Genomic DNA, 27,610 nt, shown 5'->3' with positions numbered 1-27,610 from the left:
ACACCCCGTAAACTGTAATGTGGGTTCTCCCATGTATGGTAATACCCTACATGTGGCTGTTATCAGCTTCTTGGGTACACGGCAGGGCTCAAAAGGGAAGGATGAGGGGGATAAGCTGTACTGAGTGCATCAGGGTAAGTAAAACTGAGGTAAATTAAAAATCAAGGGATCTATAGTAAATATTAAAACACTCTTTCATACAGATCCCTGGTTTTTTGGGACATGTGTCACATTGATATATTGTGTCCTTCCTTATCCCCCTCTTATAGCAGACTTTGCACCTCTTTTGACTTTTTCCCTTCTTGCTAGTTTGGGGAACTTCTCCTGGAAAGTGTTGCCCTGGTATGCTGCATGTGGCCTTGCTTCCAGAAGTACTGTGTGCCCCCTTTCCTGGTTGCTAAAGATTAGGTTCTTGATAACCACCTCTTGAAATTCCAGGAAAGTTCCCCTCTGGCCTCCACATCGACGTAGCATGTACGCATTGTACAATGCCATCTGTATGATGTGCACGGCCAACTTCTTATACCAAACCCTCGATTTTTGCATGGCACAAGAGGGTTTCAGGACTTGATCTGACAAGTCCACCGCTCCCATATACCTATTGTAATCTATCATGCAGTCTGGTTTGGGGGTCTCTGTACTGGTACCACGTAGAGGTACGTGGGTACTGGTGTGGCTTTGTATTGTTGTCAATACAAGGACATCTCTCTTATTCTTGTACTTGACACACTATATGTTGTTGCTAGAATGTGCCCTGCTCTCACCCCTTCTGAGTGTTTGCACAAGCAGTGTATTAGAAAGGCCTCTACGATATTTCTAGCAGTGCCGAATACCGCAGTAATTCTGGAAGTGAGGCACTTGAAGAGTGGGACGCTGATATAAAAATTATCTAGGTAGATGTGATAACCCTGCTCCGGCAGTGGGTGCACCGTATCCCTCAAAATTTCTGCATTAATTCCCAGTAGGGGGGGGGGGCATTCTGGTGGCTGAATCCTGGTGACCTTCCCTTCATATATCCTAAATTTGTGAGTATAACCTGATGCACTCTCGCACAGCTTATACATCTTCACGCCATACCTTGCCCTCTTATTCTGCATTTACTGGCGGAATTGAAGGCTCACTTTAAAATGTACCAGGGTCTTATCAATAGAAATACAGTTCTCGGCGATGTATACTTGGGCAAACCGGGCACTGAAATGGTCTCCGTTTATACAAACGGTCAAAATTGGGGTCATCTCGGGGTGGGCACTGCTCATTATCAGCATAATGTAAGAAGCAAAGTATTGCCTCATAACACATCTTGGACATGGCCATACGGTACATCAGGGTGTGATATAATATGTCTGTGCTTCAGTAAGCCCTAATGGATGACTTTTTCAGAGTCCCCTGAACTTACCCAACTCTGCTGCGTCTACAGGAGTCCACCTGTGGGATTGGGCATAAAATGATGTGGGGTTCTTGCTCATATACTTTTGGGCATATAAATTTGTCTGGGAGACCATAAGCTCTATAAATTGTAGCTATCGCCCCCACCTCCCCCTTGTAGATAGTGCCATACAGCCCCCCTGTAGATATCACCATAAAGTCCCCCCTGTATATAGCGCTATATAGCTCCCACTGTATATAGAGCCACACAGCCCCCTCCCTTGTATATACTGCCACACAGCCCCCCTAAGTAGATAGTGCCGTACAGACCCACTTTAGTAGATAGTACCGCACACCGACCCCTGTAGATAGAGCCACAGCCCTCCCCTTGTAAATAGTGCCACACAGCCCCTAGTAGATAGTGCCATGCAGCCCCCCTTAGTATTGCGACACAGCCCCTTGTATATAGTGCCACACAGCTCCCCCATGTGCATAGTGCCACACAGCTCCCCCTTGTGTATAGTGCCACACAGCTCCCCCTTGTGTATAGTGCCACACAGCTCCCCCTTGTGTATAGTGCCACACAGCCCCCCTGGTGTATAGTGCCACACAGAGCCCCTTGTGTATAGTGACACAAGGCAATGGCGCATCCGAGAAAGTTGTATCAGCCAAGGGAATGTCAATCAAACATGGAAAGATGGGTTTGGAGGCAGGACTATGTGACTCTTCAGGATAGCGGCACCGCCACATGACCCTTTAATGAGTAATTAGCATATAGTGTGCGCCGTTTTAAAAGTGTATTTTAATGATTTTGCTGTATCTGAAAAAAAATACATTTGGAAATATTGCCAGGTCATGTATTACCGCATGGTGGCGCTTCAAGGGGTTAAAACTACCAGACAGGTTCCCATGAAATATACAATGAATTGAGAACAATTCCATCTGCCCTGCAATTTTGTTATTATAAATATATCCCATATAATTACAGATCCAGAACCAAGCTCAGTACATAAATACAGCACTAGAAGCAGGCCCTGACATATATACAGCAACAGAACCAAGCTCAGTACAAATATACAATACCAGAACAAAGATCAGTATATAAATACAGCCCCAGAGCCAAGATCAGTACATAAATACAGCACCAGAACAAAGCTCAGTACATATATATACATCCCCAGAACCAAGCAGTACATATATACAGCACCAGAACAAAGCTCATACATATATACAGCAACAGACCAATGCTCAGTACTTAAATACAGCATCAGAACCGAGATCAGTACATATATAGAGCCCCCGAACCAAGCTCAATATATATATATATATATATATATATATATATATATATATATATATATATATATATATGCAAAAACGATGAAATGACCCTGATAGCTGGCGGGCAGTAAACATTCAAATGAGAAACAAATTTTCATTAGCACACAAAATACCCAGCTTTCCCAGCTATCTTAAAGTGTGTAAGAAGGTGAATTAAGATATGACTTTTATTGGGTATAACTAAAAGGATTGCAATTGGGACATACAACATACAAGTTAAAAGTAGCCAAAGTAGACCAGCAAGTATTAGTATGTAGAGAAACATGATCATAGTAAGTGGAGCGGGTGCATCTAAGCACTGATGTAACAGACCAGCGGCAGTTGTACGCTATGCCGCTGATAGTAACAGTGTAATTGCTGGCCTAACTATAAATTAAAATTAGCACAGAAGCCCCCCCCCCCGACATGTTTCGCTACACATGTAGCGTCCTCAGGGGTATAATGGGGCTAAGGTTTCCTTCTCTTAAGACCTCAGAGATGACGTATGTGAAGGTGTGCTTCAGCCCGAACCAATAGAAATGCCTAGAAAGTATCGCACTCCAGCCGATATGATGGACGAAGGTACCGTCCAATAGGAGGGTGAGACTCACAACCAATCAAAGTACTCAGACAGCGCATGCGTACAGCACAAAAAACAGCTATCAGAAGAAATGAAGATTGAAGTGTCTGCGCATGACAGTGTACTTAGAAAATGAACAGCCAGAAAGGTAAGAACAGAAACATCACTAATGGATGAAAGAGGTGTCAATATTGACAGATATACTGTTAAAAAAATACCTGTTCTAATGTGAAAAGGTATCAGAGGCGCATATATGGACAATGGAAAATGCTATCTTGAGATAGAAATGTAAAAGCAGCATAGATGTTAATTGCCATATCCTGAAATATAATTATAAATACAGTACAAAGTACCGTTACATGAAGGCTATATGGTTGAGAGTAAAAGGACTCTTTTGAGGACAAATGTTGTCTAAATAAGATGGTCGGGCCATTAAGGTGAATATAATATCAAATCTCAAATTGAGAAGTACCAGAGAAGGAAAAATATATATTTCCCAAAATAGGAATCCTCCTCATGATAGATGTGACAGAATGTCAATTTTAAACCTCTTATATTAGAGAAATAAATATGACTAAAGATACCTAGGACCATAGAAATGAAAATTATAATATAAGAGTAAGAAACATGGCTGTTCCAGAAAAGCATATTCTTGCCAGACGGGAGCCAGTATATTGATGATGACATTGGCAAGGACATATGAGCGAGAGGACCTAATAACAGAGGGTTAGAAAAGTCTAATATAATCCGTTTAAAGGAAAGCAACGAAGGTGAAACCCTCATTAAGTCCAGTCGGGGTCAAAGATTTTAATCTATGTATCTATCTCGCTTCTTCCTGTAAAAGTTTTTTTATCCAGGTTTCCAGCTCTTGGGCCCAATTTGGGTTGAGTGATGCCCCAAATCTATAGGGAAGTAGTAATACCTTTGTGGAAGGATCGAATGTGCGGATGGAGGGTGTAGAATAATGGCTGTGTACCAAAAACTCTCAGAGGTTATATTGGGAAAGTTTGAGATAGCATCTCTAAGATCCGAATCAGCTTGTAGGATAAACCAGTGTTTTTGTAGAATGCTGTGAACTTGAGAAGAACAGACATGAAAACTCCCAACACATCTAACAGTGGGCAATGATTTTATTGATTTCCTACTGGCACCATATAGAAGGTCCTCTCTCCTGGTCGCCTTGGCAAAAGATTTGCCATCAAGCGGATTACAAAATATTTACTTACTCACAATTTTTTTATTTTCGATGGTAAATTTTACAATCAACTTAAAGGAACTGCCATGGGCACCGTCTGTACACCCACTTATGCTAATTTATTTTTAGGGGGGTGGGAAGATACTTTCGTTTTCACTGATGATTTGCTCTTTTTCACATCTCATATTCTTTTTTGGGGAAGATACATTGATGATGATCTTTTTTTTTTTTTGGATGTGACAAGAACCTTTTCTTTGATTTTATGGATATTCTCAATACCAACAATATCAGGATGAAATTCACCTTGGAAATACACGAAAATAAAATAAATTTCCTTGACCTCAAAATCTCTCTGGATCCTGGTGGCAGTGTCCATACAAATATATTTTGGAACTCAACTGCTACTAACAGCTTTTTACATTGGGAGAGCTTTTATCCACCTGCTCTCAAAAAGGGCGTTCCAATTGGACAATACCTTAGAGCTAGAAGGAATTGCTCAGACGATAATGCCTTTCAACGGGAATGCGATACTTTGTATCTTAAATTCCTAGCACGAGGTTACCCCAAAATGGACTTGCATAGGGCGTATAACCTATCATAGAGGTTATAACCTCAGAGAGTTTTTGGTACACAGCCATTATTCTACAACCTCCATCTCACAAATCAGTTGGCTCTCTTCCCCTATAGTAGGCTCTCATCCATGCGGGAGATGTTTATTCTACCCCTTCATGCCCACCATGAAGAGTTTTTGTAATCCGCTTGATGGCAAATCTTTTGACATAAGAGAATTCATCAACTGCAGGAGCAGTGGAGTAATATATGCTGCTACATGTCAATGCCCAAAACTATATGTTGGGAAGACTGTTCAACAATTAAGAAGAGGGATTTCGAAGCATTTAAGTACCATCAATAACAAAGAGGATACTCCTCTTTCTAAGCATATTCGATCCTTCCACAAAGGTATTACTACTTCCCTACAGTTTTGGGGCATCACTCAACTCAAATTGGGCCCGAGAGCTGGAAACCTGGATAAAATACTTTTACAGGAAGAAGCAAGATGGATACATAGATTAAAATCTTTGACCCCAACTGGATTTAATGAGGGTTTCACCTTCGTTGCTTTCCTTTAAACGGATTATATTAGACTTTTCTAACCCTCTGTTATTAGGTCCTCTCGCTCATATGTCCTTGCCAATGTCATCATCAGTATACTGGCTCCCGTCTGGCAAGAATATGCTTTTCTGGAACAGCCATGTTTCTTACTCTTATATTATAATTTTCATTACTATGGTCCTAGGTATCTGTACTCATATTTATTTCTCTAATATAAGAAGTTTAAATTTGACATTCTGTCACATGAGGAGGATTCCTATTTTGTGAAATACAGATTTTTCCTTCTCTGGTACTTCTCAATTTGAGATTAGATATTATATTCACCTTAACCCCTTCCCGACCACCCCACATAGATTAACGGGCTGCAGTACTGGTCCTTGTGCCTGCAGCCCGTTAATCTACGTGTGCTCCTAACAGAGCATACAGGCGCTCCCTGCTACTAGCAGCCCTAGTAATGGGGGAAAACATCGGGTCAGATCACAGCGGTGATCCGAACCGATTAACCCCTTAAATGCAGCAGTCAATATCGACCGTTGCATTTAAGTTGTTATAACAAAATCGGCGCCCAGCTATGCGATTGCGGGGGCCGAGTGTTGCGGGGGGGGGGGGGGCGATTGCTATGGCAACCAGAAGCCTAACAAAGGCTTTCGGTCTGCTAACTATATATGCCTCCTGTCAGTGTGTAACTGACAGGTATAATGCCCTGCAATACATAAGTATTGCAGGGTATTCTAGCAACGATCCAACAATTGGATCTTCAAGTCCCAGGGTGGAACTAAAAAAAAAAAAGTTACAAAAAAATTTACTGTACAAAAGTAAAATGTCAAAATAATAAAATTTAAAAAAATCACCCTTTTTCCCTTATAAAGTCCTTTATTAATAGAAAAAATGAAAAAGATTAATAAACGATGCATAATTGGTATTGCCGCGTTCATAACGGCCTGAGCTATAAAAATATAATGTAATTTATCCCGCACGGTGACAGCCATAAAAAAAAATAACTAAAAAACTATACCGGAATCGCTATTTTAAGTCACTTAAGCTCACAAAAAATTGCATAAATATTACCCAAACATTATACCAATAAAAACTACAGTTTGTTCCGCAAAAAACAAGCCCTCACACAGCTTTCCTGATAGAAAAATAAAAAAGTTGTGGCTCTTAGAATATGGTGACACAAAAACGAAATAATTTTTTTAAAACCGTGCAAACACCGTAAAACATAAAAAACCTATATACATATGGTATTGTCGTAATCGCATCGACCAGCAGAATAAATTAGATATATCATTTATAGTGCATGGTGAACGTCGTAAAAAAAAAGAATAAAAACCTATAGACGTTTTGACGGCATAATTACACTAAATTCAGCCAAAAAATCTATGGGATCAAAATGCTCACTTCTGGGGGGTGTCCACTGTTTTGTTCCCTCAGGGGCTTTGCAAATGACACCCGAAAACCAATTGAGTAAACTTGAGCTCCAAAAGCCAAATAGTGCTCCTTCCCTTCTGTGTCCAAACAGCCATTTATGACCACATGTGGTGTATTGCCGTAATCAGGAGAAATTGCTTTACAAATCTTGAGGCGCTTTTTCTTTTTTATTCCTTGTAAAAATTGATAATTTCTTAAGTTTTATTGGAAAAAAATTTAGATTTTAATTTTTACGGACTAATTCCGTAAAATGCTCACTATACCCCTTGATGAATTCCTTGAGGGGTGTTGTTTGCCAAATTGTGTCTTTTTGTCGGTGTTTCCACTATTTTGGCCCCACGAGACCTCTTCAAACCTGACATGGTGCCTAAAATATATTCTAATAAAAAGGAGACCCCAAAATCCACTAGTTGCTCCATTGCTTCGGAGGTATGTGTTTCAGTCGATTAGCACACTAGGGCCACACGTGGGATATTTCTAAAAACTGCAAAATATGGGCAATAAATATTGAGTTGTGTTTCTCTGGTAAAACCTTTTGTGTAACAGAAAAAAATGGATTAAAATGGATTTTCCGACAAAAAAAGAAGATTGTAAATTTCCCCTCTACTTTGCTTTAATTCCTGTGAAACACCTAAAGGGTTAAGAAACTTTCTAAATGCTGTATTGAATACTTTGAGGGGTGCAGTTTTTAAAATTTGCTGACTTATGGGGGTTTCTAATATATAAGGCCCTCAATGCCACTACAGAACTGAACTGGTACCTATAAAAATAGGTTTTGGAAATTTTCATGAAAATGTGAGAAATTGCTGCTAAAGTTCTAAGCGTTGTAATGTCATAGAAAAAAAAAGGATGCTTAAAAAACTATGCCAACATAAAGTAGACATATGGGAAATGTTAATTAGTAACTATTGTGTGTGGTATTACTACCAAGCTGATACATTTAAATTTAGAAAAATGCAAATTTTTGCAAATTTTCTCTAAGGTCTGGTGATTTTCACAAACAAATACTGAATTTATTGATCAAATTTTTCCACTAACATACAGTACAATATGTCACGAGAAAACAATCTCAGAATCGCTTGGATAGGTAAAAGCATTCCCAAGTTATTACCACATGAAGTGACACATGTCAGATTTGAAAAAATTGGCTGCATCCACAAGGCCAAAACAGGCTCAGTCCTGAAGGGGTTAATGGGCCGACCATCTTATTTAGATGACATTTGTCCTCAAAAGAGTCCTTTTCCTCTCAACCATATAGCCTTCATGTAACGGTACTTTGTACTGTATTTATAATTACATTTCAGGATATGGCAATTAACATCTATGCTGATTTTAAATTTCTATCTCAAGATAGCATTTTCCAGTGTCCATATATGCGCCTCTGATACCTTTTCACATTAAAACAGGTATTTTTTTTAACAGTCTATCTGCCAATATTGGCACCTCATTCATCCATTAGTGATGTCTCTGTTCTTACCTTTTTAGTTGTTCAGTTTCTAAGTATACTGTCATGCGCAGACACTTCGATCTTCATTTCTTCTGACAGCCGTTTTTTGTGCTGTACGCATGCACTATCTGAGTACTTTGATTGGTTGTGAGTCTCGCCCCCCTATTGGACGGTACCTTCGTCCATCATATCAGCTGGAGGTGTGATACTTTCTATGCATTTCTATTGGTTCGGGCTGAACCACACCTTCACATACGTCATCTCCGAGATCTTGTGAAGGTAAACTCATACACGCCGTCATTAGCCCCATTATACCCCTGAGGACACTAAGTGTGAGAAACATGTCGGGGGGGGGGGGGGGGGGGCGTCTGTGCTAATTAAAATTTATAGTTAGGCCAGCAATTACACTGTTACTATCAGCGGCATAGTGTACGACTGCCGCTGGTCTGTTAAATCAGTGCTTAGATGCATCTGTTCCACTTACTACGATCACGTTTCTCTGCATACTAATACTTGCTGGTCTACTTTGGCTACTTTTAACTTGTATGTTGTATGTCCCAATTGCAATCCTTTTAGTTATACCCAATAAAAGTTATATCTTAATTCACCATCTTACACACGTTAGGATAGCTGGGAAAGCTGGGTATTTTGTGTGCTGATGTACATTTTTTCCTCAGCTCAATTTAGTGCAACCCCTGCCGTATAGGTTTGTACTGCATAAAACTACAGCTCCCAACATGACACGAGCAATAGTAAGGATATGCTTGGAGATGCTGTTTCACAAAAGCAAAATCATACCACCCATCATCTCACTGCAGATCATACAGTGACTACAGTACTGATTAGAGGCAGAATAAACATTTACATTAAGTGACACACCGGTGACGTCTCAGATTCTAGTTCTTTTTCTCTTTTCTTCTCCTTCCGGTCCAGACCTCTATGATGGATTTCTCCCAGCCATGACACATTTCTGTAGTTTTCCGCACAGATGTCTTCAGCTTCTCACTTTTAAAAAATTTCTGCACCAATAAACGAAGTTAAAATTCTCAATACCTCTAAATATAATAAAGTGCCATACACTACACCACTAGCTATAATAGTACCATACACTGTGTCCCACACACACTCTGTGCCCCCTGCAGATTGTGTCCCCATAGCCCTCTGTAGAAAGTGACGCCCATAGAGCCTCTTTAAGTAGTGCCCTACTTAAAAGCCCATGTAGATAGTGCCCCACAGACAGCCCTCTGTAGATAGTGCCCACAGGTGGACTCCAGAGCTGCAAGGCAATAGTGCTAACCACTAAGCCACCATGCTGCCCTACATATAGCTTCCCCTATAGATAGTACTCCACATAGAGCCTACCTCTGTAGATAGTGCCTCAGATATAGCCCACCGCTGTAGATAGTGACCTACATATAGTCCCATGTAGATAGTGCACAACAGGTAACCCACCCCTGTATATAGTGTCCCACATATAGCCCACCCCTGTAGATAGTGCAGTACAAATAGCTCTCCCTATAGATAGTGCTCCACATATAGCCCACCTCTGTAGATAGTACCTCACATATAGCTCCCCCTGTAAACAGTGTCCCAAATATAGCAAAGCCATGTAGAACGTGCCCTTCATATAGCCCCCCTGTAGCTAGTGCCCCAAAAGTAACCCACCCCTGTATATAGTGTCCCACATATAGCCCACCCCTATGGATAATGCCCTACAAATAGCTCCCCTAGATATAGTGCTCTACATATAGCCCACCCCGTTATATAGTTCCCCACATATAGACCCCCCTGTACATAGTGCCCCACATCCCCACATATAGAACCCCCTTCTGTAGATAGTGCCCCACATCCCCACATATAGACCCCCCTCAGTGGCGGATTAAGTAGACCATCGGCCCTGGGCTGTTACTCAAACTTGGGCCCCCTTCCGCACCGCCGCCCTGCTGCGCCATAACTATTTTTAACGCTACCTTTTTGGGCAAGCATTAACAAATGGGCGTTACAATTCCACTTGTCACAGGGCTGTGTCCCTACATACAGACAGTATCACACTGTGCAGGGACACATCCTCCTGACAAGGGGAATTGTCTATCCGGACTGCAAAAATACTTTTTGTGAAATACAATGATTTTCTATAATAAACATGTCAGGAGTGGTGACAGATTCTCTATAAATCCAGTGACTCACAGGTGACGACGTCTCAGATTCTAGTAGTTTTTTTCCTCTTTTCTTCTCCATCCAGTCCAGAGCTCATGACGACTTCTCCCAGCCATGACCAATTTCTGCAGAATTTTCCACTAAGATGTCTTCGGCTCCTAACTTTTCCAACATTTCCACACGTATAAACAAAAATAAAATTATCATGGTGTCATATACTGTGCCCCTAAATATAATCGCACCAAACACTTCGCGCCTGAATATAATAATACCATACACTGAGAGCGTTACACACAGCCCCTATAGATATTGCCATACAGCCACCTTGTAGAGAGCGCCACACAGCCCTACCCCTTTGTACATAGTGTCACTCAGCGCTCGACCCTTGTATATCGTGTCACACAGCGCTCCACCTTGCATATAGGGCCACATAGCGCTCCCCCTTGCATATAGGGCCACTTAGCGCTCCCCCTTGTATATAGGGCCACTTACCGCTCCCCCCTTGTATATACTGCACACAGCGCTCCCCCTTTGTATATAGTGCCACACAGCGCTCCCCTCACCCTTGTATATAGGGTCACACAGCACTCCCCCCTTGTATAAAGGGCTACACAGCGCTTCCCCCTTGTATATAGGGCCACATAGCGCTCCCCCCTTGTATATAGTGCATACAGCGCTCCCCTTTGTATATAGGGCCACACAGCACTCCCCCTTGTATATAGTGTCACAGAGCACTCCCCCCTTTTTATATAGTGTCACACAGTGCTCCCCTCCCCCTTGTATATAGGCCCACACAGCGCTACCCGTTGTATATAGTGTAACGGAGCACTCCCCCTCCTTCAATATATACACAGCGCTACCTCCACCTAAAATAAATATATATATGTTACTTACCTTGCCCCGTGGTGTCCACTCCAGCTGGACGCATGTGAATCCTCCGGACTAGACGCATGCGCAGACCGGCGTGATGCAGTACCTCATCACGCTGGCCTGCGCAGGGAGTCTTCCCAGCGCCTTATAGGCTGCAGGCCTAACGTGGCCTGCAGCCTATAATATTCATTTGTATCTGAGTCCTGAGAACTCAGATACAAATAAATGTGGCTGCAGGTAGCACAGGGGCCCGCTCCGGTGTTAGCGACGCCACCGGGCATGAGGGGGCCTATGCGGTCATTTGCGGTTCGGGCAGTCATGGGCCCCCTGGGAGCCTTGGGCCCCGGGCGGCCGCCCGAACCGCCCTAATGAAGATCCGCCACTAACCCCCTGTAGATAGTGCCCCACATTCCCACATATAGACCCCCCCTGTAGATAGTGCCCCACATTCCCACATATATACCACCCTGTATACAGTGGACCACATATAAACCCCTGTATATAGTGGCACACATATAGCCCACCCCTGTAGACAGTGCTTTACATATAGCCCTCTGTAGATAGTACCCCACATCCCCACATATAGACCCCCCTGTTTATAGTGGCCCACATTCCCACATATAGACCCCCTGTATATAGTAGCCCACATCCCCTACATATAGACCCCCCTGTATATAGTGGCACACATATAGCCCATCACTGTAGACAGTGCCCTACATATAGCCCCCTGTAGCTAGTGCACCACAGGTAACCCACCCATGTATAGCCCACCCCTATAGATAGTGCCCTACAAATAGCTCCCCTAGAGATAGTGCTGTACATATAGCCCACCCCTGTATATAGTGTCCCACATCCCCACATATAGACCCCCTGTAATTATAGTGGCCCACATCCCCACATATAGACCCCCCTGTATATAGTACCCCACATATAGACCCCCCCTGTAGCTAGAGACCCACATCCCCACATATAGACCCCCCTATATATAGTGGCACACATCCCCACATATAGACCTGCCTGTAGATAGTGCCCCACATATATAACCCCCTGTATATAGTGGCCCACATCCCCACATATAGACCCCCTGTATATAGTGGCCCACATATAGACTCCCCCTGTATATAGTGCCCCACATCCCCACATAAAGACCCCCCCTGAATATAGTGGCCAACATCCCCACATATGGAAGACTCCCACTGTAGATAACGCCACTCACAGTTTTAATAGAAAAAAATAACATACTCACACTGATCCAGTTTTCACGCTGTCCGATGGCAATGCAGATCTGCTCTCTTCTGAGCAGGTCTGCTGGAGCTGAACGACGCAAGCAGCGCGTCCTTCAAAGGTGCTGATTGGCAGGGCAGAATGACTTGCCCCGTCAATCAGCGCCTTTCAAGCTCGGAAGCTACGCGATGATGTCATCGCTCCGCTAGCATCATTGTAAGGCGCTGAATGGTCGGTCACAGAACATGCCCGGCTATCCAGCGCTAATGCATGTATTTGTACCTGCGTGCTATAGACACAGGTATAATTACTGCAAGAGGGGTTGACTGTCGCTAGCACCAGGGCCCCATCCGCTATTAGCGACGCCCCCGGGCATGTGAGGGCCTATGTCAGCCGGCCAATACATGTTAGTGGCTCGGCTGCCCAGGCCCTGTAGTAGCATCGCTACCGCTGTAGCGGCCATAACGGCTGCCCCCAGGCATATGGGGGGGTGTGTCGGCGGGCGGCATGGGCCCCCTCAAGCTGCGGGCCCTGTAGCAGCTACGCCACTGCCTAACACTAAACCTAACTACGGTGATGGATTCCAGACACTAAATTCCCTGACGGTATAACCTAACTGCTCTCTTTGACGGTTCCCTGCCACTAACCCCAATACTAGCTGAGATGCTGCAGATAACTGTAACACCACAGACGCGGGCCGTCGTTCTGACTTACCCCTTTGATGGCTGTGGCCATGGACGTGTGAGAGCTGGGTAGCATCTCCCTCCTGAGCGATGCCATCACTCACTTCTGCCTCGCTATGCTGGTACCCGTATGGTGCGCGCGTGTGCTCGCGCCCCGGCCTTAAAGGGCCAATGCACACACATGTAAAAAATCACTAATTAGCCCATGATCACCCTGGACTATAAAAGGGGCTCTGCCCTTTCACTCATTGCCTGAGCGTTGCTGTGTTTATCCATGTTAGTCTTGGCAAATGGTCCCTTAGTGTTATCCAGTACCCGTGCCAGGCTACCTGTATCCTGTATCCCATGCTATATTTGTTCCTGTGACTTAGATTGTTGGAGTCGTGTGGTGCTGTACACCACGTCTGGTGTCATCTGTCTTCAAGTTTATCTGTGCCTTACTGTCTGGAATATCAAAGGTACTCTTGTACTAGGACTGTTGTTTGGCCAGCTGCTACTTCGCTACGTAGGTGCGGCCTAGTTACATAGTTACATAGTTAGTACGGCTGAAAAAAGACACATGTCCATCAAGTTCAACCAAAGGACGGGAAAAGAGAAGGTAAAAATTTCTACACATAGGAGCTAATATTTTTTGTTCTAGGAAATTATCTAAGCCTTTTTTAAAGCCATCTACTGTCCCTGCTGTAACCAGCTCCTGCGGTAGGCTATTCCATAGATTCACAGTTCTCACAGTAAAGAAGGCTTGTTGCCTCTGCAGATTGTACGTTTTTTTCTCCAGACTGAGGGAGTGCCCCCTTGTTTTTTGAGGGGGTTTTACATGGAACAGGATTTGACCATATTTTTTGTATGTGCCATTAATATATTTATATAAATTAATCATGTCCCCCCTTAGGCTGGGTTCACACGACCTATTTTCAGACGTAAACGAGGCGTATTATGCCTCGTTTTACGTCTGAAAATACGGCTACAATACGTCTGCAAACATCTGCCCATTCATTTGAATGGGTTTGCCGACGTACTGTGCCGACGACCTGTCAATTATGCGTCGTCGTTTGACAGCTGTCAAACGACGACGCGTAAATTTACTGCCTCGGCAAAGAAGTGCAGGACACTTCTTTGCAACGTAATTTGGTCCGTTCTTCATTGCATTCAATGAAGAGCAGCTCAAGATTACGGGCGTCAAAGACTCCTCGCATAATGCGAGGAGGAGCTTTTACGTCTGAAACGACGCAGCTGTTTTCTCCTGAAAACAGTCTGTCTTTTCAGAAGTAAAAGACAGTTCTCGTGTGCACATACCCTTAGTCGTCTTTTTTCAAGGCTAAATAGGTTTAATTCTTTTAATCTTTCCTCATAACATAGATTCTCTATGCCCCTTATTAGCTTCGTTGCTCTTCTTTCTATTTTTTCCAACTCCAGGGCATCCTTTCTATGAACTGGAGCCCAGAACTGAACTGCATATTCTAGATGAGGCCTTACTAATGCTTTGTAAAGTGGCAATGTTACATCCCTGTCCCGCGAGTCCATGCCTCTTTTAATACACGACAACATCCTGCTGGCCTTTGAAGCAGCTGATTGACACTGCATGCTGCTATTTAGTTTATGATTTACAAGTACACCCAGATCCTCTCAACAAGTGACTCCCCCAGTGTAACTCCCCCTAGGACATATGATGCCTGCAGGTTGTTGGTACCTAGATGCATAACTTTACATTTATCTACATTAAACTTAATTTGCCAACTGGATGCCCAAGCACTTAGTTTGTTTAAATCCGCTTGCAATTCACGAACATCTTCCATAGACTAAACTATATTACATAGCTTGGTGTCATCTGCAAAAATAGAAATAGTGCTATTAATCCCATCCTCTATATCATTAATAAATAAGTTGAATAATAATAATAGTGTTCCCAGCACTGAACCCTGCGGTACACCACTTATAACCGGGGACCATTCAGAGTAGGAATCATTAACCACAACTCCCTGGATAGGGTCCTTGAGCCAATTCTCAATGCAATTACAAACTATACTTTCTAAACCTATAGTCCTTAATTTACCCATTAGGTGTCTATGGGGGACAGTGTCAAATGCCTTTGCAAAGTCCAAAAACACTATATCCACTGCGGCCCCTCTGTCTAGGCTTCTGCCCACCTCTTTATAAAAACAGATCAGGTTAGTTTGACAACTTCTGTCCTTAGTAAAACCATGCTGGCAGTCACTTATAGTACTATTTTTTGTCACATAATCCTGTATATAGTCCCTCAATAGCCCCTCAAACATTTTCCCCACGATGGATGTTAAGCTTACTGGTCTATATTTACCCGAGGAAGACCTAGAGCCCTTTTTGAAAATAGTCACCACATTTGCCTTGCGCCAGTCCCTTGGCACTATATCAATCACTAGAGAATCTTATGAAAAGCGGGACAGAAATAACTGAACTAAGCTCTTTAAGAATTCTAGGGTGTAACCCGTCTGGTCCCGGGGCCTTGTGCACATTTATTTTATATAATTTAGTTTGGACCATATCTACATTCATCCAGTTCAGTATATCAACTGATATATTAACAGTACTAGCACCAGCTACATCAGCTGCACTTTCTTCTGTTGTATATACAGAGCTAAAGAACCCATTTAGTAACTCTGCCTTCTCTTGATCCCCTGTGACCAACTCCCCATTACCACTTTCTAGGGGTCCTACATGTTCAGACCTTGGCTTTTTTGCATATATATACTTGACAATTTTTTTGTGATTTGTTTTGCTATCCTTGGCCACCTGCCTTTCATTTTGTATTTTTGCTAATTTTATTACATTTTTACAGATTTTATTGCGCTCTTTATAGTTTAAAAAGGCTACAGCTGTACCCTCAGATTTGTATTTTTAAATGCCCTTTTTTGTCATATATTGCCCTTTTTACAGAAGGTGTAAGCCAAGTGGGGTTTAATTTTAGTCGTTTATACTTGTTACCTATAGGAATAAATTTTGCACTATAATTACCCAAAGTAGATTTGAAAATCTCCCATTTATCATTTGTACCATTATTTGACATTACTTCTTCCCAGTCTATGTCCTGAATTGCAGCCCTTATCCTGGGGAAATTGGCTTTCTAAGGCTATGTTCACACGGGGTATTTTGCCGAGTTTTTTGACGCGGAAACCGCGTCGCAAAACTCGGCAGAAACGGCCCGAGAACGCCTCCCATTGATTTCAATGGGAGGCGTCGGCGTCTTTTTCCCGCGAGCAGTAAAACTGCCTCGCGGGAAAAGGAAGCGACATGCCCTATCTTCGGGCGCTTCCGCCTCGGACCTCCCATTGACTTCAATGGGAGGCAGGAGAAAGCGTATATCTCGCTGTTTTATGCCCGCGGCGCTCAATGGCCGCGGGCGAAAAACGGCGCGATAATTCCCGCGAAAATCGACGTGCAGGGAGAGGAATATCTGCCTCAAAGTTCCAAACGGAATTTTGAGGCAGATATTCCTCCCCCAAAATACTCCGTGTGAACATAGCCTTAAAATTAAGTGTTTTTGCCCTCCCAGCCTGTGTTTGTTTTTTACAGTATAGGTAAAATGTAACTATATTGTGATCACTGTTACCGAGGTTTTCACGAACATTGACATTCCCAACAAGCTCTGCATTATTAGAAATTACCAGATCCAACAGAGCTTTACCTCTAGTCGGGTCTTCCACATACTGGCCCATAAAATTTTCCTGCAACAGGTTGAGGAAATGTCTCCCCTTTGCAGTTGAAGTCGAACCATGGCACCAATTAATATCCTGGTAATTAAAATCTCCCATTATTACTACAGTACCCGCCTGTGCAGCCCGCTCCATCTATTTATATACAGTGAAGGAAATAAGTATTTGATCCCTTGCTGATTTTGTAAGTTTTCCCACTGTGAAAGACATGAACAGTCTAGAATTTTTAAGCTAGGTTAATTTTACCACTGAGAGATAGATTATATTTAAAAAAAAAAAGAAAATAACATTGTCAAAATTATATATATTTATTTGCATTGTGCACAGAGAAATAAGTATTTGATCCCTTTGGCAAACAAGACTTAATACTTGGTGGCAAAACCCTTGTTGGCAAGTACAGCAGTCAGACGTTTTTTGTAGTTGATGATGAGGATGGCACACATGTTAGATGGAATTTTGGCCCATTCCTCTTTGCAGATTTCGAGGATGTCGCTTGGCAACTCGGATCTTCAGCTCCCTCCATAAGTTTTCGATGGGATTAAGGTCTGGAGACTGGCTAGGCCACTCCATGACCTTAATGTGCTTCTTTTTGAGCCACTCCTTTGTTGCCTTGGCTGTATGTTTCGGGTCATTGTCGTGCTGGAAGACCCAGCCACAAACCATTTTTAATGTCCTGGTGGAGGGAAGGAGGTTGTCACTCAGGATTTGATGGTACATGGCTCCATCCATTCTCCCATTGATGCGGTGAAGTAGTCCTGTGCCCTTAGCAGAGAAACACCCCCAAAACATAATGTTTCCACCTCCATGCTTGACAGTGGGGACGGTGTTCTTTGGGTCATAGGCAGCATTTCTCTTCCTCCAAACACGGTGAGTTTAGTTAATGCAAAAGAGCTAAATTTTAGTCTCATCTGACCACAGCACCTTCTCCCAATCACTCTCAGAATCATCCAGATGTTCATTTGCAAACTTCAGACGGGCCTGTACATGTGCCTTCTTGAGCAGGGGGACCTTGTAGGCACTGCAGGATTTTAATCCATTATGGCGTAACGTGTTACCAATGGTTTTCTTGGTGACTGTGGTCCCAGCTGCCTTGAGATCATTAACAAGTTCCCCCCGTGTAGTTTTCGGCTGAGCTCTCACCTTCCTCAGGATCAAGGATACCCCACGAGGTGAGATTTTGCATGGAGCCCCAGATCGATGTCGATTGACAGTCATTTTGTATGTCTTCCATTTTCTTACTATTGCACCAACAGTTGTCTCCTTCTCACCCAGCGTCTTACTTATGGTTATGTAGCCCATTCCAGCCTTGTGCAGGTCTATGATCTTGTCCCTGACATCCTTAGAAAGCTCTTTGGTATTGCCCATGTTGTAGAGGTTAGAGTCAGACTGATTAATTGAGTCTGTGGACAGGAGTCTTTTATACAGGTGACCATTTAAGACAGCTGTCTTTAATGCAGGCACCAAGTTGATTTGGAGCGTGTAACTGGTCTTGAGGAGGCTGAACTCTTAATGGTTGGTAGGGGATCAAATACTTATTTCTCTGTGCACAATGCAAATAAATATATATAATTTTGACTATGTGATTTTCTGTTTTTTTTAAATATATAATCTATCTCTCACTGGTACAATTAACCTAGCCTAAAATTTCTAGACTGTTCATGTCTTTGACAGTGGGCAAACTTACAAAATCAGCAAGGTATCAAATACTTATTTCCTTCACTGTAGATGGAGGCAAACACATCAAATCTTACTTGCAACCAAAAAAACACTTTAATGTGTAATTTAGAACTGTTAACTTTAAACAGAAACCAGCAGGCATACAAAAATTGCAAACGCGCCAACATGATGCTAAATTTACCTCCTCGGTCTTCTCTGTTTAGCTCACAACATCGAGCCCCCCATAATCTGCCTACATACAGCTACAAATCTCTCCTCAACAGCATAGTGGTGCTGATACAGAGGGTTGAACCCTGCCGTGGGGCCCTGGGCAAAGGGTTGCTGGGGTCTGCCGTAGGGGGTGAAAGGGCGGTCCCGAGGCACCACATGACAAGGTGACATGATGCTCACCATTAGCCGTTGGTACTGTGGCCATGGAAAGGGGTTTGCAGGCTGGGAAGGGAGAGGTGCAGTAGAGGGCACGGAATCCTCAGGTAATCCACGCCATTGCTCTATTACCTAGAAGCACTGGCGTGGATTGTTAGGAGGAGTGGCGAAGTCAATAATGGTAAGGATGGAGCCTTGGACGCGCGCCATCCGGTAGTCCGGTACTCACCTGAGTAGCGGCGCTATGCTACGGCCAAATGCGTCACAGGCATCCTCCTCAGAACAGCGGCGGAGGTACTCCAGGACTCTGGAGTCCACGTTGGCACCTGTTGTGGCAACCTTGCTGCGCCGGCGCCTGGCTGGTGGCGTCCGGGGATTGTCAACGTCCCGTGGCAGCTGGGGTAGGCTGCTTGACTGGGTGGCTGCTTGTGGTTGCGTTGGCTCGGAGGTCAAGGGCAGCACAGGATGTTGTTCCGTGACCGGCTGCGACTCCGCATGGCCAGCCTCCTCCTCGGTGTCGTTCAGATTGTCACTGCATCTGCCAGAAATATTTAGCGTTACTCCTTTTAACATGTCCACAAGGGACAAAAAAACATTTTTGGCCGATTATACAGTGAACACACACATGTCATCAAGGTACAGTCAGTACTTACGGCCGCATCTCCATTATGTCCTTCAGGAACATTAGTTGTTTCATGTATATGTATGGGCGCTTTTTGGGCGCCCATCCCCACTTCGCCGTCTGCTTCCAAATTCCCTCCGGAACCGATCCCGACAGCTCCTCCACCGGGTTTTAACATCATCAACTGGACATAGGAACAGCAATCAAACAAAAAAAGGACACCATGTGACATCACAGAAAACTGCACTTGTCCGAAACGTCGCCATTCCTTAAACACATCTAAACATTATACACCTGCCTAATGATGCTGTGACACACCCGCGACCCAGCACAGTAGGAACATGTGAAACACAAGGATATACACTACAGCATGGTCGATTGCATTAGCATCAATACAGATCTGCGCTTACCTATGTTTTTGCGGTCTCTTGTGGGGCTTTTATCCCACTCCTGTCCGAAGAGGCTGTGCGCGACCTCATCCCAGCCAACCTCCTTGCCCGTGCGGTCGTGGTAGGCCTCTGCGTTGGTGTTCCACAACTGTGGCCTCTCATGGACCAAGCAGATCAGTTTTTCGACATCGCACGCATGTAGCATTGCAGCAGATGTCGGTTGGAACTGTGCGCATGTGCCCAGAAAGTGAAAAGCCACTTCCTGGTTTGTGCTTTTTTTTGTCTAGTTTGGTCAAGTCATTTACATAGGCTTAACAAGTGTTGCGTGAAAAACGCTGTGCGTACGGAGGTGCTTCCGTGTGCCGTGCGTTGTTTTCACGCACCCATTGACTTCAATGGGTGCGTGATGCGTGGAAAACGCAGAAAGAACGGACATGTCGTGACTTTTTTGCATCGGAGCAACGTTGTGCAAAAATCACGCACATGTCTGCACGGCCCCATAGACTAATATAGGTCCGTGCGACACGCGTGAAAATCACGCGAGTTGCACAGACGTTTTTCCCGTTCGTCTGAATAAAGCCAAAGGCTGACTCTCTGCTAAGGGTCGTGGGTACTTGTTTACTGATTAACATATGCCACATAAACAGAAATTTACATTCACCTACATGGGTGTGGCTCTAGGCAAAGAGAAATTTAACCATTTACAAGAAACAGAAATATTCTTCTTGATGAACATAAAATGGTGGTTTGTCCTGCTCTTTCAAGCTATAGTTTTTATAGGTACCATTTTTGGATATGTGCGACTTTTTTATCATTTTTTATTCCAATATTTGTAGGAGAAAGTGACCAAAAAACAGAAATTCTGGCATTGTTTATTATGGGTTTGTTTTTTTTGCGCCGTTCACCACGTGGAAGAAATAACATAATATTTGTATAGTTCAGGCCGTTACAGTCGCGGTGATTCCAAATATGTATAGTTTTTTTTTTCCAATAATAAAGGACTTGATAAGAGAAAAAGGACAATTGTGTTTTATTTTATTACTTGAAATTTTTTTATTATTATTTTTACAACTTTTTTTTACGCTTTGTTTTAGTCCCACTAGGGGACTTGAAGGTCCAACTCTCTGATTTATTTTCTAATACATTGCACTACCTATGTAGTGCAGTGTATTAGATCTGTCAGTCATTCACTGACAGCAAGCCGATTAGGCTTCACCTCCGGGCGGGGCATAATCTGCTTCCGTAATGGCAGAACAGGAGGCTATTGTTAGGCTTCCTGTTGCCATAACAGCAGTCTGCCGATTTTGCTACCAACCGCTAAGATGCAGCGATCGCTTTCCATTACAGCAGGGTGTCAGCTGTAACATACTGGGCTTGCTAGGCTACGCTGTTTCCGTAAGTCCCATAGAACTGAATGGTAGTTACGGAAATAGCATAGCTCACATGCTACGCTGTTTACGTAACTACCATTCACTACTATGGGACTTACGGAAACAGCGTAGCTCAGCGAGCTACGCTGTTTTATTCTTTATGGTCGGGAAGAAGCACAGAGAGGTAGAACGAGCACAGAGAGGTAGAACGAGGTTTAGGGGGTGGGTTTTCAGAGGTGGGACGCGCATCTATCTGACATTTAAAGAGGCTCTGTCACCAGATTTTGCAACCCCTATCTGCTATTGCAGCAGATAGGCGCTGCAATGTAGATTACAGTAACGTTTTTATTTTTAAAAAACGAGCATTTTTGGCCAAGTTATGGCCATTTTTGTATTTATGCAAATGAGGCTTGCAAAAGTACAACTGGGCGTGTTGAAAAGTAAAAGTACAACTGGGCGTGTATTATGTGCGTACATCGAGGCGTGTTTACTACTTTTACTAGCTGGGCGTTCTGATGAGAAGTATCATCCACTTCTCTTCAGAACGCCCAGCTTCTGGCAGTGACAGACACACAGCGTGTTCTCGAGAGATCACGCTGTGACGTCACTCACAGGTCCTGCATCGTGTCAGACGAGCGAGGACACATCGGCACCAGAGGCTACAGATGATTCTGCAGCAGCATCGGCGTTTGCAGGTAAATCGATGTAGCTACTTACCTGCAAACGCTGATGCTGCTGCAGAATCAACTGTAGCCTCTGGTGCCGATGTGGCCGACACGATGCAGGACCTGTGAGTGACGTCACAGATCTGCACTGCCAGAAGCTGGGCGTTCTGAAGAGAAGTGGATGATACTTCTCATCAGAACGCCCAGCTAGTAAAAGTAGTAAACACGCCCCGATGTACGCACATAATACACGCCCAGTTGTACTTTTACTTTTCAACACGCCCAGTTGTACTTTTGCAAGCCTCATTTGCATAAATACAAAAATGGCCATAACTTGGCCAAAAATGCTCGTTTTTAAAAAATAAAAATGTTACTGTAATCTACATTGCAGCGCCTATCTGCTGCAATAGCAGATAGGGGTTGCAAAATCTGGTGACAGAGCCTCTTTAAGGCATATCCTGTGGATATGCCATAAATGTCCCTGATGGGAAAACCCTGTTAACTCTTCCATGTACATACCCTCCTCGCTCCTAAATTGGGTTCTCTTCAGCAGCGCTGGTTCCTGATGCCGTTCAGCATCAGAATGTTGTATGTGCGGCTAACATAATGCCCTGACACTGAAGGCGTCAGGGCCCAGCGCTTCCCCCAGAGCCAAAGACTCAGGAGCGAAGTGGGTAAGTAATGAATACTGTATGCTGGGTCCTGGATATAATTTTATAATGTGTGATACGGTCTGCTGGGTCCTATAACTAAGCCTATTATGTGTGATACTGTTTGCTGGTCCCTATATCATGGGCGTAACTTGGACCCATAGCAAAATTTTGATTGGGTGCCACACACAGCCCCCCTTGTAGATAGTGCCCCCTGTAGATTGTGCCATACAGCTCCACCTGTAGATTGTGCCATACAGCCCCCCTGTAGATTGTGGCACACAGCCCCCCTGTAGACACTGCTATACAGCCCCCCTGTAGAGCGTCATTGTAGATAGTGCCCCCTGCCCCTTGAAGACAGTGCCATACAGCCCCCTTGTAGAGAGTGCCCCCCACCTCTTCCCTGTTTATAGTGCCGTACAGCCCTCCTGTAAATAGTGCTATACAGCCCCCCTGTAGATAGCCCATACAGCCTCCCCTGCAGATAGCGCCCACGACCTCCCCCAGTAGATAGTGCCAAACAGCCCCCCTGTAGATAGCACCATACAGCCCCCCTGTAGATAGCGCCCTCAAACAAATAAAACAAAATAATGTTATACTCACATTGGCCCCGTTCCCGCGAACAAACGGAGCTTCTGAACAGCCTCCTCAACATGACGGGATCCTTGCATAGATCGGTTTGATAAAAAATGGGGGGACCATTGTTTTTGTAAATGGAATAAACGTCATAGGGTCCCTCCCATTTTCATAACTAGCCAGATACAACACAGCAGCAGCAGCCTAGCATTACCAGGGTGGGAAGGGGCACTGCTTTTGGCTTTTCCCAGCCTAATAATACCAGCTTGCAGCTGCCCCAGTACCCGATCATCACTACAGATGGCCTGTGGAGGAGATGTTCACCTTACCTCCTAATAAGTAGCACCATTAACCCTCTAGCTGGAAATTGTATATTTACATCCTCAATCACAGGACTCCAGTCTTTGTTCCTCCCATGCAGTTGCATTGTACAACATGGAAGAAGAATGCATTCTAAACAGGTGTGGATGGCATGGATAGTTTGCAGGGTAAATCTTTTACTCTTAGGATTCGTTCACATCAGCGTCAGGGTTCCGTTCATGGGTTCCCCTGAAGGAAAGCTCCAACGGAACTCATGAACGAAGCTCTGACGGAGTTGTGAACCAAACATAAAAGGGGGTTTTACACTGGGCAATATTCGGGCAAACGATCGTTTATAGAACGCTCATTGCCGATAATTGCCCTGTGTAAACAAGGCAGCGATCAGCAGATGAACGAGCAAACGCTCGTCGGCTGTCGGCTGCTGACATTATAATAATATATGGGGGCGAGTGATCGGAGTAACGATTGCTCATCCCCATACATAGATCCATGTGACAGGAGCAGATGAGCGCCGATCAACGTCTCGTTGATCGACGCTCGCTGCATCGGCCAAAATCGACAGGTGTAATAGGGCCTTACGACAGACAGGTGATTGATTCTAAAGAAAAAACTGATCACAGCTTAATGATCATTTATAGACAAATGTGATAACACCCCCAAAAGGTGAGTTTTCATTACAGTGATCACACAGTTTACCTGACTGCAGTCTTCTTGTTATGTATTATTAGTAATAATATTGTTAACATGAAAAGTATGATTTTTATGTTTTGTATTTTTTGGGCCAAAATTGCAGTAGCATAGTTTGTATTGTACATAAACCCTATTTAAATAAAGTAAGGGTTTTAGCCCTATAAATCTTTTTGAAGAAATTGTATACGATTATAAAATGTCAGCGTTGTTATAAATGATTACTGTATTACCAAACCTAAATACCTGATTATGTAGGAGGTTATCTATGTGTTTGGCACATTTAGTTTTTTTAAGGATTTTTGTGAAATATTGTGGCAGGGTGTTTATATATATATATATATATATATATATATATATATATATATATATATATATATATATATATATATATATAAAAACAATTAATGCATCCATCCAAATTAAGTATATCATGGAGGGGTTTTGGTTTGTTTTTAATTTAAATGTTCCAGAATAGTAATGTGTAAATGTATATCATACGTTTGGATCCATCTGTCCAATGACTAAGTCAGTACCTTAGAAAAATGGGGTTCGGACCTAAAACCAGTCAACTATATACTAAAAGGATACACGTTTGTATTTTTTTTTGTATACCACCAGAAACTTCTGAATTAATGGCCAAATGTGGTGTAAGTGCACAATTCATCTGGTTTTAAAGCTAAAATCTCTGAGTATTCCTTCTTGGCCCAATGTCTACACACAGCTTGTTCTGAAAATTTACACTCCTGGAAGTCTTATTTCAAGAAAAACGTTTCACAAGTTTAGCTATACAAAAGACCACTTGTTTGAGAAGACCACTCCCCATCTAGAGCAGATGTTTCTGTGACATTTATCAATTACCCTATGTTCTGTGTATATTGGCCCTTTTCTTTGAGAAGGACCATCCCCATAAAGACTATTTGTAGTCCATTCTATACATTTTACTGAAGGTTAAACATATGTGTATTATTCTTTTACACTAAGAAAGGTTGTCTGCTGTGTCTATAGGTGGATGAAATTTGAAGAAAAAACTGAAGACGGAGGAGAAAGATGGAGTAAACCCCATGTTACCACACTTACATTGCATAGCTTATTTGAATTAAGAACATGTTTTGAAAGAGGAATTATTTCACTAGATGCAGAAAACAGAACATTCAGGGAAATTGTGGGTAAGTAAAAATCAAATAAGGTACTACATCAATTTAATGCAGAACTAAACCACGTGTATAATATCTCGCGCAAAGTGTTGGATCCAGCATCTGGAATCTAAGGAAGACTACAGTATGCAGAGAATTACAACAGCACACATCATTTTTTGTAATGCTCTTACATATTACATACATAATGCTGTCTATAAAATGAAACTGTTAGATGATGTAGAGCTAGGGATTTTTAATTGTCATCATTGAAGGTCGCTAGCACTACGTACATCATCTAGCAGTGTTATCTTATAGACAGCAGCAATAGTGTTTGATAAAGGCCAGAATTAAAGCTGAAACATTACACAATTTAATTTGCCCTTTTCTGATTAAAATAATACTGCAACCATAGCTACAGGGTAGGAGCACCTAATCATCCTCACCCACACAAAGTGCCACAGATATTATCAGAATTTAACTATTAGTCAGCATTAGTAAATGTGGGACATTGTGTTTACTCTAACTTGATGTTTAAATGTTATGGACTTCTGTTGTGTATTACATAAGAGAACTCATTTACTTCATGCAATGGGACAAGTGCTTCCTCCTATAATAACAAAAAAACAAAACAACAACATAAAAAATAAAACAAACAAGGGTACACTGAGGGTACAGGCACTAGCAGATGATACCTTGGCAGATGGATGCAGATCAGTCGACACAATTCCTAATAGACAGGAAGCTTCACGCTTGTCTCAGATAGTTGGGTGCAGACTGGCAGTAGACAGCGGGATACAGGCGAACAGTAGATATCTGGACACAAGCTGGTAGCGGATAGCTGGATACAGGCTGATAACAGATTGCTGGATACAGGCTGGTAGTGGATAGCTGGCTACAGACTGGTAGTGGAGAGCTGGATACAGGCTGATAACAGATAGCTGGATACAGGGCCGGCTCCAGGTTTATGTGGGCCCTTGAGCAACACAGACTTTGTTGGCCCCTTTGCGGGGTACTCACGGCGGCAGTAAAATGGGAGAAAATCTTACTTTGTTCCACCATATAGACATTAGGCCCTGTTTATGCCCCCATATAGAAGTTAGGCCCCCAGTTTGTACCCCCATAAATTTAGTGCCCTCAGAAGATAGTGCCACACAACCCCCCTCCCAGGTAGTGCCACACAGCCCCCACAGGTAGTGCCACAGAGCCTCCTCCCAGGTAGTGACAAACAGCCACCCCAGGTAGTGCCCCATAGCCCCCTTCCGTGTAGTGCCACACAGCATCCCCTCCTTGGTAGGGCCGCACAGCCCCCCTCCCAGGTAGTGCCACGAAGCCCCCTCCTCCCAGGTGGTGCCACACAGCCCCCTCCTCCCAGGTAGTTCCACACAGCCCCCTCCTCCCAGGTAGTGCCACTGCACTCCTCCCTAATAGTGCCACACCGCCATCCTCCCTGGTATTGCCACACAGCCCCCCTCCCTGTAGGTAGCGGTTTTGGGGTTCCCTCTAGGAGAGAAATCCCCAGCCAGAGCATTGCTGACTGTAGTGACGGGGTAGGGAGACAGACAGGTGAGCCCTAATCTTCCCGCCACTCAGTCCCTGCCTACTTGCAACGGCCCGTCCTAGGCGACGGCGTACAACTGGGCGACGGTCCCTACGCTCAATAAGTGCACGACAGACAAACAGACAAGGGTACACAGAAGCTAAGGGAAATGGGGCAGTTGCCCACGGCAACACAGTGAGCAACAAGAGTAGTGAAGGAGCCGAGTCAAACCAGGAGTGCACAAGGTGCAAATCGCAGAGCAGGAGCGTAGTCAGTAAAGCCAGGGTCAAAAATGAAGCAAGGTCAATAAACATAGCAGGAGCAGCAGAGCCAGGAAACAGAAAAGAATCACAGGCAAAGGAGGAGCAGGAAATGCAGGTATAAATAGACAGAGGGCGGGAGCTAGCTCCGTCTGGTCAGGCTGTGATAGGCTCTCCCACTCCTCAGCCTGACTGGTAGAAGATCGTGTCACTCTCTCAGACTTAGGAGCAGGTGCAGACTGATTACCCACGGGCGTCGACACAGAAGCTGTGTCTG

At 43.7% G+C, this 27,610-nt stretch overlaps 1 protein-coding gene across 1 annotated transcript in view; it reads left to right on the top strand.

The window, feature by feature from the left end:
- SLC4A9 (solute carrier family 4 member 9) overlaps positions 1 to 27,610 on the top strand; it is a 369,367-nt gene that overhangs the window by 7,486 nt on the left and 334,271 nt on the right. The window contains exon 2 of the mRNA XM_075856371.1: positions 25,406 to 25,566. Within this exon, the coding sequence (XP_075712486.1) occupies positions 25,406 to 25,566 (161 nt within the window). The remainder of the gene's footprint in view (positions 1 to 25,405; positions 25,567 to 27,610) is intronic.

This window comes from Rhinoderma darwinii, chromosome 3 (genome assembly GCF_050947455.1).
Source record: "Rhinoderma darwinii isolate aRhiDar2 chromosome 3, aRhiDar2.hap1, whole genome shotgun sequence".
NCBI classification, from domain to species: Eukaryota; Metazoa; Chordata; class Amphibia; order Anura; family Rhinodermatidae; genus Rhinoderma; species Rhinoderma darwinii.
This window is presented reverse-complemented; position numbering and strand designations above follow the sequence as displayed.